This window comes from Schistocerca americana, chromosome 1 (genome assembly GCF_021461395.2).
Source record: "Schistocerca americana isolate TAMUIC-IGC-003095 chromosome 1, iqSchAmer2.1, whole genome shotgun sequence".
Lineage (NCBI taxonomy): Eukaryota > Metazoa > Arthropoda > Insecta > Orthoptera > Acrididae > Schistocerca > Schistocerca americana.
In genome coordinates this window covers 614,486,508-614,501,432 of record NC_060119.1, presented here as the reverse complement: position 1 = coordinate 614,501,432, position 14,925 = coordinate 614,486,508, and the positions used below count along the sequence as shown (strand labels likewise).

At 45.0% G+C, this 14,925-nt stretch overlaps 1 protein-coding gene across 1 annotated transcript in view; it reads right to left on the bottom strand.

The window, feature by feature from the left end:
• Positions 1 to 14,925, bottom strand: part of LOC124607340 — a 193,472-nt gene that overhangs the window by 21,999 nt on the left and 156,548 nt on the right. The window contains exons 5-7 of the mRNA XM_047139648.1: positions 9,634 to 9,764; positions 8,177 to 8,286; positions 6,073 to 6,221 (exon numbers count right to left, since the gene is read on the bottom strand). Of these exons, the coding sequence (XP_046995604.1) occupies positions 6,073 to 6,221; positions 8,177 to 8,286; positions 9,634 to 9,764 (390 nt within the window). The remainder of the gene's footprint in view (positions 1 to 6,072; positions 6,222 to 8,176; positions 8,287 to 9,633; positions 9,765 to 14,925) is intronic.

Here is a 14,925-nt window from a genome sequence, read left to right as displayed (position 1 = left end):
TACGGTCAAATAAGGCAGAAGGGATAGATAACATTCCATCAGAATTTCTAAAATCATTGGGGGAAGTGGCAACAAAACGACTATTCACATTGGTGTGTAGAATATATGAGTCTGGCGACTTACCATCTGACTTTCGGAAAAGCATCATCCACACAATTCCGAAGACGGCAAGAGCTGACAAGTACATCGAGGAAGCAATGATGGATATAAAAGAAAGGTTCAGGAGTGGAATTAAAATACAAGATGAAAGGATATCAATGATACGATTAGCTGATGACATTGATATCCTGAGTGAAAGTGAAGAAGAATTAAATGATCTGCTGAACGGAATGAACAGTCTAATGAGTACACAATATGGTTTGAGAGTAAATCGGAGAAAGACGAAGGTAATGAGAAGTAGTAGAAATGCGAACAGCGAGAAACTTAACATCAGGATTGATGGTCACGAAGTCAATGAAGTTAAGGAATTCTCCTACCTAGGCAGTAAAATAACCAATGACGGACAGAGCAAGGAGGACATCAAAAGCAGACTCACTATGACAAAAAAGGCGTTTCTGGCCAAGAGAAGTCTACTAATATCAAATACCGGCCTTAATTTGAGGAAGAAATTTCTGAGGATGTGCGTCTGGAGTACAGCATTGTATGGTAGTGAAACATGGACTGCGGGAAAACCGGAACAGAAGAGAATCGAAGCACTTGAGATGTGGTGTTATAGACGAATGTTGAAAATTAGGTGGACTGATAAGGTAAAAAAAATGGTGCAAATGGCCATGAGCACTATGGGACTCAACTGCTGAGGTCATTAGTCTCCTAGAACTTAGAACTAGTTAAACCTAAGGACATCACACACATCCATGCCCGAGGCAGGATTCGAACCTGCGACCGGAACGGTCTCGCGGTTCCAGACTGCAGCGCCTAGAACCGCACGGCCACTTCGGTCGGCGATAAGGTAAGGAATGAGGAGGTTCTACGCAGAATCGGAGAGGAAAGGAATATGTGGAAAACACTGATAAGGAGAAGGGACAGGATGATAGGACATCTAGTAAGACATGAGGGAATGACTTCCATGGTACTAGAGGGAGCTTTAGAGGGCAAAAACTGTAGAGGAAGACAGAGATTGGAATACGTCAAGCAAATAATTGAGGACGTAGGTTGCAAGTGCTACTCTGAGATGAAGAGGTTAGCACAGGAAAGGAATTCGTGGCGGGCCGCATCAAACCAGTCAGTAGACTGATGACAAAAAAAAAAAAAAAAAAAAAAAAAAAAAAAAAATAGCTTTTCAACCACTGGTAACGCCGCGGGGCACAGCTATTAAAATATATTTATGTATCGACCAGTAATCAATTAATTTCTTAAGTACCCTGATTACTTCAAGGCAATTAAATCATTTCTTTCCTTTTCAAAACTAACCCTCACGCTGGTCAATTTGATACCCCATTTGTCCATTTCCCACTCTTCGTTTGGGTATAGAAACTCGGAAAAAAATGCACTGTGTAATTTCTACGGTGTCTTATTTTCATTCCGCTAAGGCATTTGACCAAAGGGGAGAGGTAACTGAATCATGCAGGAATGTTTAAGAGAATTAAAGTTATGACTCTTTCCGGATTATTCCGTATTTGTATGTGTATGTTACCCGAAATCACATGGACATTTCACCACTAAACAGTTAAAGCACGATTATGAACTTACAAATAGGAAAGGTTTTCAAAGAGAAATACATAGCAAGACTCTAAAGTGTACTACATTAGCCTAAAACGATCTTCAGTGCATTTCGTATAGGTATAAAAAAGTGTAAAGACATTACATTTATTTAAGGTGGAATTGAAAAAAATTACTAATAACGATTAGTTTGAGGAATGTTATTTTTTTTTTACATTGACACACTTTGTTAGAGCAAAGGTGTTCGAAAAGTAATTGGCAGGTTTCCAGAGATATGTAACACCAGATGTCTGAGCACGGGTCACACAGTTCCCGTAATTATGGACTAGTGGTCTGTGGGAGTCGAGCTTACGTCCGATAGCTTCCCGGACTGCTCCATCGGGCTCTAATCACTCGTATTTGGTGGCCAAGACACGACTGTGAGTTCACAGTCGAGTACTTCAAACCACTGACCGGTACAGTTATCCTGCTCGAAGACGCCATCGCCTTCGGGAGAGAGACCAATCATGAATAGATGGCCGGCCGGAGTGGCCGAGCGGTTAAAGGCGCTACAGTCTGGAACCGCACGACCGCTACGGTCGCAGGTTCGAATCCTGCCTCGGGCATGGATGTGTGTGATGTCCTTAGGTTAGTTAGGTTTCAGTAGTTCTAAGTTCTAGGGGACTTATGACCACAGCAGTTGAGTCCCATAGTGCTCAGAGCCATTTGAACCATGAATAGGTGAAGGCGGTTCGCAATATCGTTCACGTAGTGCACAGCTGTCTTGGCGTCTTCGATTAGAGCCGGTCGCTGTGGCCGAGCGGTTCTAGGCGCCTCAGTCCGGAACCACGCCTCAGTCGCAGGCTCGAATCGAATCCTGCCTTAGGCATGAATGTGTATGCTGTCATTAGGTTACTTAGGTTTAAGTAGTTCTAAGTCTAGGTGACTGATGACCTCAGATGTTGAGTCCCATATTCTTCAGAGCCATTTGAACCATTTTTGTCTTCGATTACCACCAGAGACCCCTTAGATGTACTACCTAGCACACCGCCCCGAATCCTTGACGCAGTATATGTTTGGAGCAGCCGTTCGCATAGATTATGGTGTATTCGGTATAACAAGAATCGTGACTCATCCGGTCGGGCACCAGGTCTCCACTGATACATGGTCGAATGCCAATGAAATCGTAATTAACGATGTCACCGGTTCACCATAGGAAGTCATAGGTGGCGTCTGATACGGAAACTTTTTGAATAATGTGCACTGAACGGTGTGTTCCGAAACACTTGTGCCCGTACCAGAATTGTACCTTGTCGTCAGATGCGCCACCAAACGCCACGTATCCTGCTTTACACTGTGGGCAAGTCTTTACATTCAGTGATGAGGCATGAACATTCAACACCTAGTCGTGGTTTCAAGTTCTTCAACAACTTTCCATTGATACACACGTCAGGAGCACCTTCGCCCGTTTCCCAGAGTTAGTTCTCAGACGCCTTGCCCTAAGTCATTCACGCCAGAAGATATCCACAGAAGCGGCCAGTAACGTCGCTAGATGAATTCGCATTCGCCTCTGCTTCGCTTATATACTTTCCTTAACGCGTCACACGCCCGCGGCGCCTTTGTTCGACATTCAGGCTCACAGTGGATAGTGATGACGTTTGGTGTCATCAGTGCATGTTGTTGAACTACAGAACTTCTGCATCAGTCTTCTCTCACCACTTCCCACACTCAGTTTCATTCGCTCACACTCTATGATTTCGGTGACGTTGCCCTGAAGTGATGCCGGTAGCCTCGGCCAGAATTTACACATCTGACACGTGAAGCGCGTGAGACAAATTACGCGGCACATTGCTCAGTAGGTTTAATCGGAAACGTTTAGTGTTACATTGTTACACTCTTAAATCAGACTAGATAAGTGTTACCACTCTTGCAATGACAGAGTAGAAAGGGTTAAAATTGTCACTTATCATGTACCACTGATTAAACCCCTGTAACAGTCCAAGTACATTCACAAATGCTTTCAGATCGAAACACTAAATGGAAAAGTACATCACATACAGTAACTAAACCGCCTGTAACTGCTTTCTCGAAATTCCTGCCGATAACAGTTCAAACTCAGTAAGAAAGGACACACATACAACAACACTGCACTTCAAGTTTCCGTGAGAACAGACAGTCTTTATTGTGAACCATTAGACGTCGCTAAGTCCACCTTCTTCATTAAGCACCAGCTCCACCTAGGTAACAGCTCAGCGTTCTCCTGTACTGCGGTACAGGCTCTTTCTTTTTAGCCTGTGTACCGTTACTAAGCTGCAACATCACCTGGAAAACAGTCAGTTTAGTTTACAACTTAAGCAAGGTCCGTGCCAGGGAACGAGAACACACTTTAAGAATTCTTTTAAACGATCACATACTGGTATAACAACATTGTTGATCACTATTGATCGCCAAGCCACAAACTGATACATCAACATTCTTGAAGCACTATCTGCCCCCGATATGGCTCACGGCTCCCATCTACAGCTCCGAGGATCACCATCCAACTCGTCGACTTCGCGACCCTTCAGCCGTTTCACATAACTGTTTCAAAAGTCAGGCCTTACAACCAATGAAGCTGAGGAGTAGAATGCGGGCGTTTTTGTTCGCCATTTCCTGCTCTTACCAATAGCAACCCTCAGCAAAGCCGCGCTTTCTGCTAGGACGTTTCGAAAGTTTATTTCCAACAGGAACTGGAAAACCCTTCCGTTAGGGGAAAGTCACTAGCTCTTTCGCCAGCGTAGCAGGCCCCACCCACAATCCATTTAGGAGGATTGCAGAAAGATCGATGTATCGTCTAAAAGCTTCAAAAATGCCCCCATGGTCCTAATACCGGACACCTATTCTGTGATCTACAAAAGCCAAGAAGATGTGCTCCGTGGTACTGTCAGGACTGATATGTTGCAATACGAGCTGATATTGATTTTGATGGACAAAGATGACGCAGCAAAACGAACTGCAATGAAACTGGTTATAATGTTGCTGCGAAGTATTATAGAAAACTAGCTGGCAAACCCTACACTGCCTAGGTATTCATTTCGCCAATTTCTTATTAGAAATGAAAAAAAAATTGAGTGTGTTTGGCATGTAATATAAAAAAAAATTATTTCCATGTATTCGTCGAAACACCTTTAAAATTACGGAAAAGTTTCTGTAGTCTTGGTGCAGGTGCTTCGCCTGTCTACAACACAGTTTTGTAAACGTGTCTGTGGCAACGCCTCTTCATAGCTCTATAGACGGCTATTGTTTTCGCCTATAACCGTTTGTGCTTCGCATCTGAAACTTGTCGAAAGCGCTGCGAAGTGTCAGGGATTTCCTTATGGTAGCTCGACTGTAACAGCATCTTAGCAGTAAACAGTAAACAATAAAATACGCTTGATGCGGCAGTTTTTCAGGAATCTCAGTGTTTATGACATCATACCTCCTGAACTATGTGTGGTAACATGGTAAAGTTTTGTAGGTGCATTTAGCGGAATCTGTGGATAAAGTCTGCGAAATTTATTGCGAATAGAATTAGTAGCACGGAAGTAACAAATTTAAACGTCGTGCATGCGCATGTCATTGTTTATGACGTCATATCTCCTCAACCATGTTATGTGGATGGTTCTTACCACCACAGCGATTGTTGCCTGACGGTAAGGGATAAGTGTACCAAGTTTGGTCCCATGGCCGAGCGGTTCTAGTTGCTTCAGTCTGGAAGCGCGCGACCGCTACTGTCGCAGGTTCGAATCCTGCCTCGGGCATGAATGTGTGTGATGTCCTTAGGTTAGTTAGGTTTAACTAGTTCTAGAGGACTGATGACCTCAGATGTTACAGATGTTAAGTCCCTTAGTGCTCAGAGCCAAATCGGTCCCAGGATGTTGAAGGAGGTGTGGAACATATTCAAGCACATTCATATCCATTTTTATGACATGTATGGACACTGTATCCCTCTACTGAAATTACTAGTCATCAAGGAAGTTATAAGTGAATTGAAGAGAATAGTTATTTTGAGAAAATAACTCGGCGGAAAGAAAAGTAATGTCGTTGTGCATGACACCGTTATGTCCGTAGAATTCTAAAAGCTTAATGTTATTTATCACAAGAAACATGACACCTTATTTCTACGGAGCTTCTCATTAGACTACGACAGCTAGCAATATGATTTAGTGTTCTCGTTCCAAGCCATATGCGTGCATATGCTTTTAGTTAACGTAAGTACAACCTGAGTTCAGCTTTCTAGAAATGGCACTTGACTGCTCGATTCTCATCCATCAGCTCCGTTACCAGGTAAATGAATTTTTCTGTTTCTTGTGTTCCTCTCCGGAAAACCATCATCGAACCTTCTTAAGGGATCTACGCTGTTGGTGTAGTTTGACAGTGTACGAGGTAGGTAGGATACGCCCCTATGACACCTACCCGTGATGTACTTCCACTGTATGACGCACTGCGTGCAGGTGAGGAAGGGCGGCAGGCGCACCTTGTACCGCAGCGTCGCGCTCTTCTCGGTGCCGTCCGGGATGTGGAAGCGAGTCTCGTTCTCACTGCCCACCACCAGCAGCGGGTTCCTGTCAACATCCAGCATCAGCTACTTATTCTAGTACACCCGTGCACTGCAGTGAATGTTTCTGCCTTTTATTACATTCAGTGCATTCGATTAATGATTTTACTTTTTTATAATGTCTAAAAAAAACGTAAATATCATGTCAACCTGTGTCCACTTACATAAACAGTGTCGCAAGGATTATGCCGATAGCATTCTCTGATCAGACGATTGTGTTTCGTGTGAGTATGACGAGGTTGTTCATTCACTCTTCACTTGGCTTTAGCGTGCAAGTGCTGGAGTTGCCAGCCAGTGTCTGATGAAAAAACAGGCCACTAGAATGCAGCGTGGCAAACTGGTTGCAGGAGAGTCCTGATTCTGAAGAAATACGGGAATGGCATGGACCTTGTCACAAACACTGTCTGCTCTTGTTATTGTGTGCTAATAACATTTGTTCTTAGTCGCCAAAAGTATGTACACCTAGGAACATTATATAAGTGATCGCAAATTTTTAGGATTATATACGAGCTCGTTAATTTGGATTCTTATATGGAATCAATGTGAAATATATTTGGTATTAATGGATTCATTGCATATAATGTAAAAGACATTTCCAGTAACATTCCTTAGTGTTAATTATTGGTTGAAATCCCACACAATTTGATGTTTTCGCGCTTAGAATAAGAGTAATAATGTGCACTGATCTTGTAACTAATGTGAGAACCAGTAGAAGCAGTTTTTGTTGTCTCACATCTTCTGTGCCAGCTGGTGTAAGGAAGATTGAAAGCCGGTAATTAGGTTTTCAAGTAGCATGAAACTTTGCTGGGGTTAAAATGACGACCTCACTTTACATGCAGCCACAGGAATGAAAGCTTTGGTTATCAGGATTAAGGCTGGTCATCGGGCTAGTTGCCGGATTATACAATCTTTCTGGATATGGAGACCCTACTGGGTCTTCCAAATTTTTCGCATAACGATAAGAACGAGCTTCCTGTCTTCTTTTGTGAGGTGGAGTGATGTTGCTCAGCAGCTGGTGTCAGTGAATAGGTGTTGATGGAAATGTACCCGACCTGTACACCCTCGTGTAAATTAATTTGTCAGAAGATCGCAAAAAGGCCAAACAATCTTTATCATGCTTGACAACAGCCTTGTTAATAACGAGATGAAACGAGAACCATTATTAAAATTATATAAGCTGTTGTAACAGGCTACTACTCTACAGAAGCGAAAATGCACTCTCTCATCAGCCGACGCAAGAATAATAGAATCAGCGGAATTCATATTCTCCCGATAAACAGTTTGTTATTCATTTTCCGATCATAGGGAGAAGAAGAACTAGTTATTCGTGGCATCAGAGATGTAAAACACTAGTACAACCTGAGTCCATTAGAACTGATACAGCATGGCAATACGAACTGAAGGACTGCGAGGATAACGTGGTTCCTTGCGAATAAGGGTGCATCCATAACATGTAGAAGCATAAAGCATGAGAACGATAATGATGAAAATCAGCTTGGCTTCGAAATACGTGCTAGCTGTTTCCTGTTGAATGTCGTGGCGTTGAAGTCTATTGTCATCTAGTGCTGGATATGCGTGAAGTTGACATCACAGCTATAGGTGGAAAAAGGAAAGAAAGGTAGAATTTAGCGCCATGGCATCTGCAGCCTTGTTTGAGGAACCATGCTGAATTTTAGGTTCGATGGTGACCGTAATATTTATCGTGCACTGAGAGCATTTCAAATCAGATCTTTCACGTTCTTCTTCTGCAATTGAGCATACAGTAAAAACTGCTTGAAGTGAATAGGTGTAAATCTAAAATTATGAGCTCTTATCAGCCATTGTACGAAGCGTTGAAATTTGATATCTATACATTATTACGTAGTTCTACTTTTCTTCTGAAAGAAAAACCCAGTGTAGAGCATCTGCTGCAACGCCTAGACACAAAAAAGCCATACTGTTTCCAGTATTGAAGTTGCTGACCTGGTGAGACAATCTTCATCCACTTCTTTCTTTGGGTTGTTGTTGGGGCAGATATACATCTCGAAGTAGCCGTAGTGGTTCGCCGTCAGGTCGACTTCAACCTGGATCTCCTGGAAGGAAACGTGTTTATCTATGATATAGCGCACTCGAAGCAAAAGTGTGCTTATATAACAAGAGGAAAATTTTTTTCTTTCAAAGCACGGTGTGCATTGCCAGCGCAGATGATGCGTGATTTTTTTTTTCGGGTTCAGTGACTGTTTCTCGAGCCTTCTTGGCATAATACAGTGTAACACGCCATGATCATCATCACACCTCCCCTATCGTAGAGAATCGCCAAGAGAACTGTTCTTCCTTTTATCTATGTCGACTACTCCCTCGCTTATCCATTCCAATTACAGCTACATCTTGAAACTACGGATAGATGGGGGATGCAGTTCTCAGAATTTGATATGAAAATCTCAGGTTCACCACTGACCTACAGAAGGATGGACAGATACAATTGTCAAATGCCTTTGTGAAACGGAAGTCGGACGACTCGATCGACCATAATATGTATTGCTAACCTAATCAGCCTTACAATTAATTAACATCATCCATTACAGGGATACGACCTTCAAAAGCACGAAGCCTGTCAAACGACGATAACTTTGCCATCGAATAGCAAAATTTATGGGACATCTTACGACAAAATGAGAACTCCACTCAATAAAGTGAAACCGTAATTCGGGAGAACGTTACAGCATTAAAAGTGGAAGCAAGACGGGTAAAGAGGAAGGCCTGTACACCACTCGCTGTCCGTTGGATTAGAGCTCGCAGAGAACAGTTTGCATGACGGAGGAACACTTGGGAACAGGCAGTGTACAGTATAGTCTCGCAAGACACCACTAAGTTTAAGTGGGGGTATTTTAGGACTGCAGAAAGGCGAAAGGAGAGATAAATCAGATATTTTGAAGGAATGATCAGTCTCCTGCTTGATTCAGTACTTCAGGGTTGGGGTTGGTTGGTTTGGGGAAGGAGACCAGACAGCGAGGTCATCGGTCTCATCGGATTAGGGAAGGATGGGGAAGGAAGTCGGCCGTGCCCTTTCAGAGGAACCATGCCGGCATTTGCCTGGAGTGATTTAGGGAAATCACGGAAAACCTAAATCAGGATGGCCGGACGCGGGATTGAACCGTCGTCCTCCCGAATGCGAGTCCAGTGTCTAACCACTGCGCCACCTCGCTCGGTCAGTACTTCAGGGAGCACATGATGATGTAGAGGGAAACATATGCTAAGTAGGATAAAGGAACTGCTAGAATAATTGTGAAGGCCAACAACCCTCGACTCCTCGGTAGAGAACTGGAACGTTTCCATCATAAATGCCAGTACAATATCTGTCAGCTTCATCCTGCTACAAATCGCATTTTCATCAGCTGATTAAACATTATCTTAAGTGAGCAGGTAGAGTGGCGACGTACCTGTCCGGTGACGAAGTGCCTGCTGATGACGCCCTGACCGTAGAGACCGCCAGCCTCGTGAGGACGCGGCCTGGGCTCCCCGAAGCTGTCGCCGCAGATGCCGCAGCTGCCGTTGTACTGCTGCCACTGCACTGAGCAGAACACCGCCATGTTATATGCCACAATACCTCAAGGGGCATACAGCGCGCTGGCGTATAACAGCCTTAGTCGTGACACGTGGTACAAGCATCTGCTGACCATTGTCTGAAATATTTTCAGTTGCACAGATACAATGACGAGAAAAAAAAACCGCTACACTATGAAGAAACTGTGCGACATAAACGAAAGTTGCTAGGCGTCTTTGTACGTCTGAAAGATGATGTCTATTCGTATTTCACCCCAGTCGCATAAGAGTGGCGCTAGTAGCGCCACTATGAGAATGCAGATCAGATTTGCTTTAAATACGCGCTGTTACAGTCGTGAGCATTAGTTACCTGTTAGTTGATGTTACTCAACAATGGCTTTAATGTGGCAAAGACCCATTGTCTACATCTCACTGACTTTGAACGAGATCGTGTAATAGGGCTACGAGAAGCTGGTTGTTCCTTCTGTGATGCTACAGAAAGACATGGCAAATATGTAGCCACTGTACATGATTGCTCGCAGAGGTGGTCAGAACAATGTACGCTCGCAAAAAGATTGGGCTCTGGACGGCCGCGTGGCTCTACCGAGAGAGACGACCGTCGTATTTGGCGTAATGTTCTCGCCCGTCTTACTGTATTAGCAGCAGCAGTCTGAGCGGCAGTTGGCACCACAGTGATACGATGAAGTCAGTTACTTCAAGGACAGCTCCGAGCCATATGCCCAGTAGTGTGCATTCTACTCATCCCAAACCACCGCCATTTGCGACATCAGTGGCGTCAAACGAAAGCTCCTATGGGGGCAGTGTGGAGGTCTGTTGTGTTTTCTGATGAACGCTGGTACTGCCTCGTTGCCAGTGGTGGTCGTGTGTTGCTTAGAAGGATACAAGTTGAGGGGCTGCCACCAGGCTGTAGGCGTGCTAGACCCGCTGGACTAACACAGTGCTTTATGTATGGTCTGGGATGTGATTTTGTGTAATAGCAGGAGCCCTCTCGTGGTTATCTCATGCATCCCGACTGCAAATTTGTACGTCAGTTTGATGATTCGACCTGTTCTGCTGCCACTCATGAACAGCATCCCAGAGAGTGTTTACCAACACGATGACGCTCGTCCATATTTCGTTGTTGTAACCCAATATACTCTACAGACGGTCGAATGTTGCCTTGGCCTGCTTGATCACCAGATCCGTCTCCAATCGAACACATAAGGGACATCATTGAACGACAACTCCAGCGTCATACACAAGCAGCAGTAACCGTTCCTGTACTGAGCAACCAAATGCAACAGGCATGGAACTCCGTCCCACAAACAGGCATCCGGCATTTGTACAACGCAATGCATGCAAGTTTGTATGTTAGCATTCAACATTCTGGCCACTACACCGGTTATTGGTGTACCAGCATTTCAGCATTTCAAAGCATATTCTAGCGGGACAGTAGCAACAAAGGGTGGCGTAGCCCAATCTACAGTCGTGTATAAATTGCAAAGTTTGAAGCTAACTGGTGCTAATGCAAGTGATTCACGATCTGAAAGACACCGAATAATATCATACAGGCAACATCAGTCCTCATGTGTACAGTGTAAACATCAGCACCTGAAATTCGCGAAGAAGTAAGAGCGTAACGCCAACTTCATGAACAAGGTTTAAAAGGGTGCATAGCGACCGAAAATCCTTTATTGCGCAAACAAAATAAGGTGGAATGATAGAAATGGGCACAGCAACATAAAAAGTGTGCAACATAGGTCCGAAGTGTCGTATTGCATTGTATTGTACGGAACCGGGGACCTAGAAACGACGGGTAGGCTTCGTCCCCGCCGTAGCCCTCAGTGGTTCACAACCCCACAACAGGCTACAGCAGTCCACTCACCCCACCGCCGCCATATACCGAACACAGAGTTATTGTGCGGTTCTGCCCCCAGTGAACCCCCCCTCCCCCACTCCCCGGGAACCTGTCACACCAGACGAGTATAACCACAATGTTTGTGTGGTAGAGTAATTGTGGTGTATGCGTGCGAGGAGAAAGGGTTTGCGCAGCAATCGCAGACATAGTGTAACCGAGGCGGGATAAGGGGAACCAGTCCGCATTCTCAGAGGCAGATGAAAAACCGCCTTAAAAACCATCCACAGACTGCCCGGCACACCGGACCTCTACACTAATCCGCCGGGTGGATTCGTGCCGGGGACCGTCACCCCTTCCCACCTGGAAAGCAGTGCGTTAGACCGCACGGCTAACCTGGCAGGCCTCCGAAGTGTTACTCACAGATAAATTTAAGTTTGAAATACACTCCTGGAAATGGAAAAAAGAACACATTGACACCGGTGTGTCAGACCCACCATACTTGCTCCGGACACTGCGAGAGGGCTGTACAAGCAATGATCACACGCACGGCACAGCGGACACACCAGGAACCGCGGTGTTGGCCGTCGAATGGCGCTAGCTGCGCAGCATTTGTGCACCGCCGCCGTCAGTGTCAGCCAGTTTGCCGTGGCATACGGAGCTCCATCGCAGTCTTTAACACTGGTAGCATGCCGCGACAGCGTGGACGTGAACCGTATGTGCAGTTGACGGACTTTGAGCGAGGGCGTATAGTGGGCATGCGGGAGGCCGGGTGGACGTACCGCCGAATTGCTCAACACGTGGGGCGTGAGGTCTCCACAGTACATTGATGTTGTCGCCAGTGGTCGGCGGAAGGTGCACGTGCCCGTCGACCTGGGACCGGACCGCAGCGACGCACGGATGCACGCCAAGACCGTAGGATCCTACGCAGTGCCGTAGGGGACCGCACCGCCACTTCCCAGCAAATTAGGGACACTGTTGCTCCTGGAGTATCGGCGAGGACAATTCGCAACCGTCTCCATGAAGCTGGGCTACGGTCCCGCACACCGTTAGGCCGTCTTCCGCTCACGCCCCAACATCGTGCAGCCCGCCTCCAGTGGTGTCGCGACAGGCGTGAATGGAGGGACGAATGGAGACGTGTCGTCTTCAGCGATGAGAGTCGCTTCTGCCTTGGTGCCAATGATGGTCGTATGCGTGTTTGGCGCCGTGCAGGTGAGCGCCACAATCAGGACTGCATACGACCGAGGCACACAGGGCCAACACCCGGCATCATGGTGTGGGGAGCGATCTCCTACACTGGCCGTACACCACTGGTGATCGTCGAGGGGACACTGAATAGTGCACGGTACATCCAAACCGTCATCGAACCCATCGTTCTACCATTCCTAGACCGGCAAGGGAACTTGCTGTTCCAACAGGACAATGCACGTCCGCATGTATCCCGTGCCACCCAACGTGCTCTAGAAGGTGTAAGTCAACTACCCTGGCCAGCAAGATCTCCGGATCTGTCCCCCATTGAGCATGTTTGGGACTGGATGAAGCGTCGTCTCACGCGGTCTGCGCGTCCAGCACGAACGCTGGTCCAACTGAGGCGCCAGGTGGAAATGGCATTGCAAGCCGTTCCACAGGACTACATCCAGCATCTCGACGATCGTCTCCATGGGAGAATAGCAGCCTGCATTTCTGCGAAAGGTGGATATACACTGTACTAGTGCCGACATTGTGCATGCTCTGTTGCCTGTGTCTATGTGCCTGTGGTTCTGTCAGTGTGATCATGTGATGTATCTGACCCCAGGAATGTGTCAATAAAGTTTCCCCTTCCTGGGACAATGAATTCACGGTGTTCTTATTTCAATTTCCAGGAGTGTATTTAGAATCAATCGTCGAATGTTTGTTTGTCGACTTAGTGGAGTCAGTTTTTGATGGCAAAAGTGATTCATGGTGGAGGGCAGTGATGGTGTGGAGATGTTTCTCGAGTGATAAAGTCGGTGATCTAGTGAGAATTAATGGAAATTAAGGAAGAAAAGCACAGGATACTGCTCAACAAAGCTGTTCCATCTGGTAAGAGACTTATTGGTTGTGTGTTTGCTCTGTAGGGGGACAATGATTCCAAAAATGTTTCTAAGTTGTGCGGTGAGTGTATCAGTAAAAAATATAAATGTGAATAGCTCAAGAATATGATATGACCAAGTCAGTCACCTAACTTAAATCCCAATGAACTATTATGTAGCCCGCATCTCGTGGTCGTGCGGTAGCGTTCTCGCTTCCCACGCGCGGGTTCCCGGGTTCGATTCCCGGCGGGGTCAGGGATTTTCTCTGCCTCGTGATGGCTGGGTGTTGTGTGCTGTCCTTAGGTTAGTTAGGTTTAAGTAGTTCTAAGTTCTAGGGGACTGATGACCATAGATGTTAAGTCCCATAGTGCTCAGAGCCATTTGAACCATTTGAACTATTATGTGACGAACTTTACGGAGAGGTGAGAAAACTAGGGTCATCAAATGCTGAAGATCAATACAATAATTCCAGATGTGTTGGACTGCAATATCTGCAAAAACACTACAAAATCTTATCTCGAGAATGCCAAGAGTTTGTGTAGGGTGGATACTTTCACGAGGCTAAAATCTAAGGTGTATTGTATTGTACTTAGTGATAGAGAAAATATTTATATTCTTGGTCTATTTATTTGTAGTTGGGTTTATACATTGAAATAAAGTACACAGTTTTACCTTCGGTTATCGAAAATAGTTGACCGTCAGTGTACGTGTAATTAAAACATAAAACATCAGTGTATAATATGTGCAATTATGAAGTGAGGGGATAAAACTGCTCCCCTCCATGAAATATGTAACACGGAAAAGGGTAAGAAATATAGTTGTAAAAATTTCGTATTACAGTATTCCCGTTAAAATTAAAATTGACACTGACCAAAACAGTACAAAGTACCCGAAACTAGAACAACAGTGGTCTGATCATCAATACTATGAATTATGCAGGACTAAAGTGAAATACGTGTGGAGTGTTATTCAAGGTTCCAAGATTCCAAATATTATTGCAACTGTTTGCGGTCGATAGTTGTTCTGTAAAACGATATGAAAAATTAAACGGATAAAAAAAACTATTGATTTCAAAACAACTGAAAAAAGAAATCTTCGATTAGATAATTTCGTGATGGAGACAGCAGTGGAAAGTGAATATTGTGGGACAAATGAAAACAATCACCTACTGCAAGAGTACACAAATAATACAAGTAAATTGAGACCGACTCCAACGCAGCAAACCATAATAAATTTAAAAATGATGAAAAAATCTGTCTAGAAAATGGAAGTGACATTTGGAC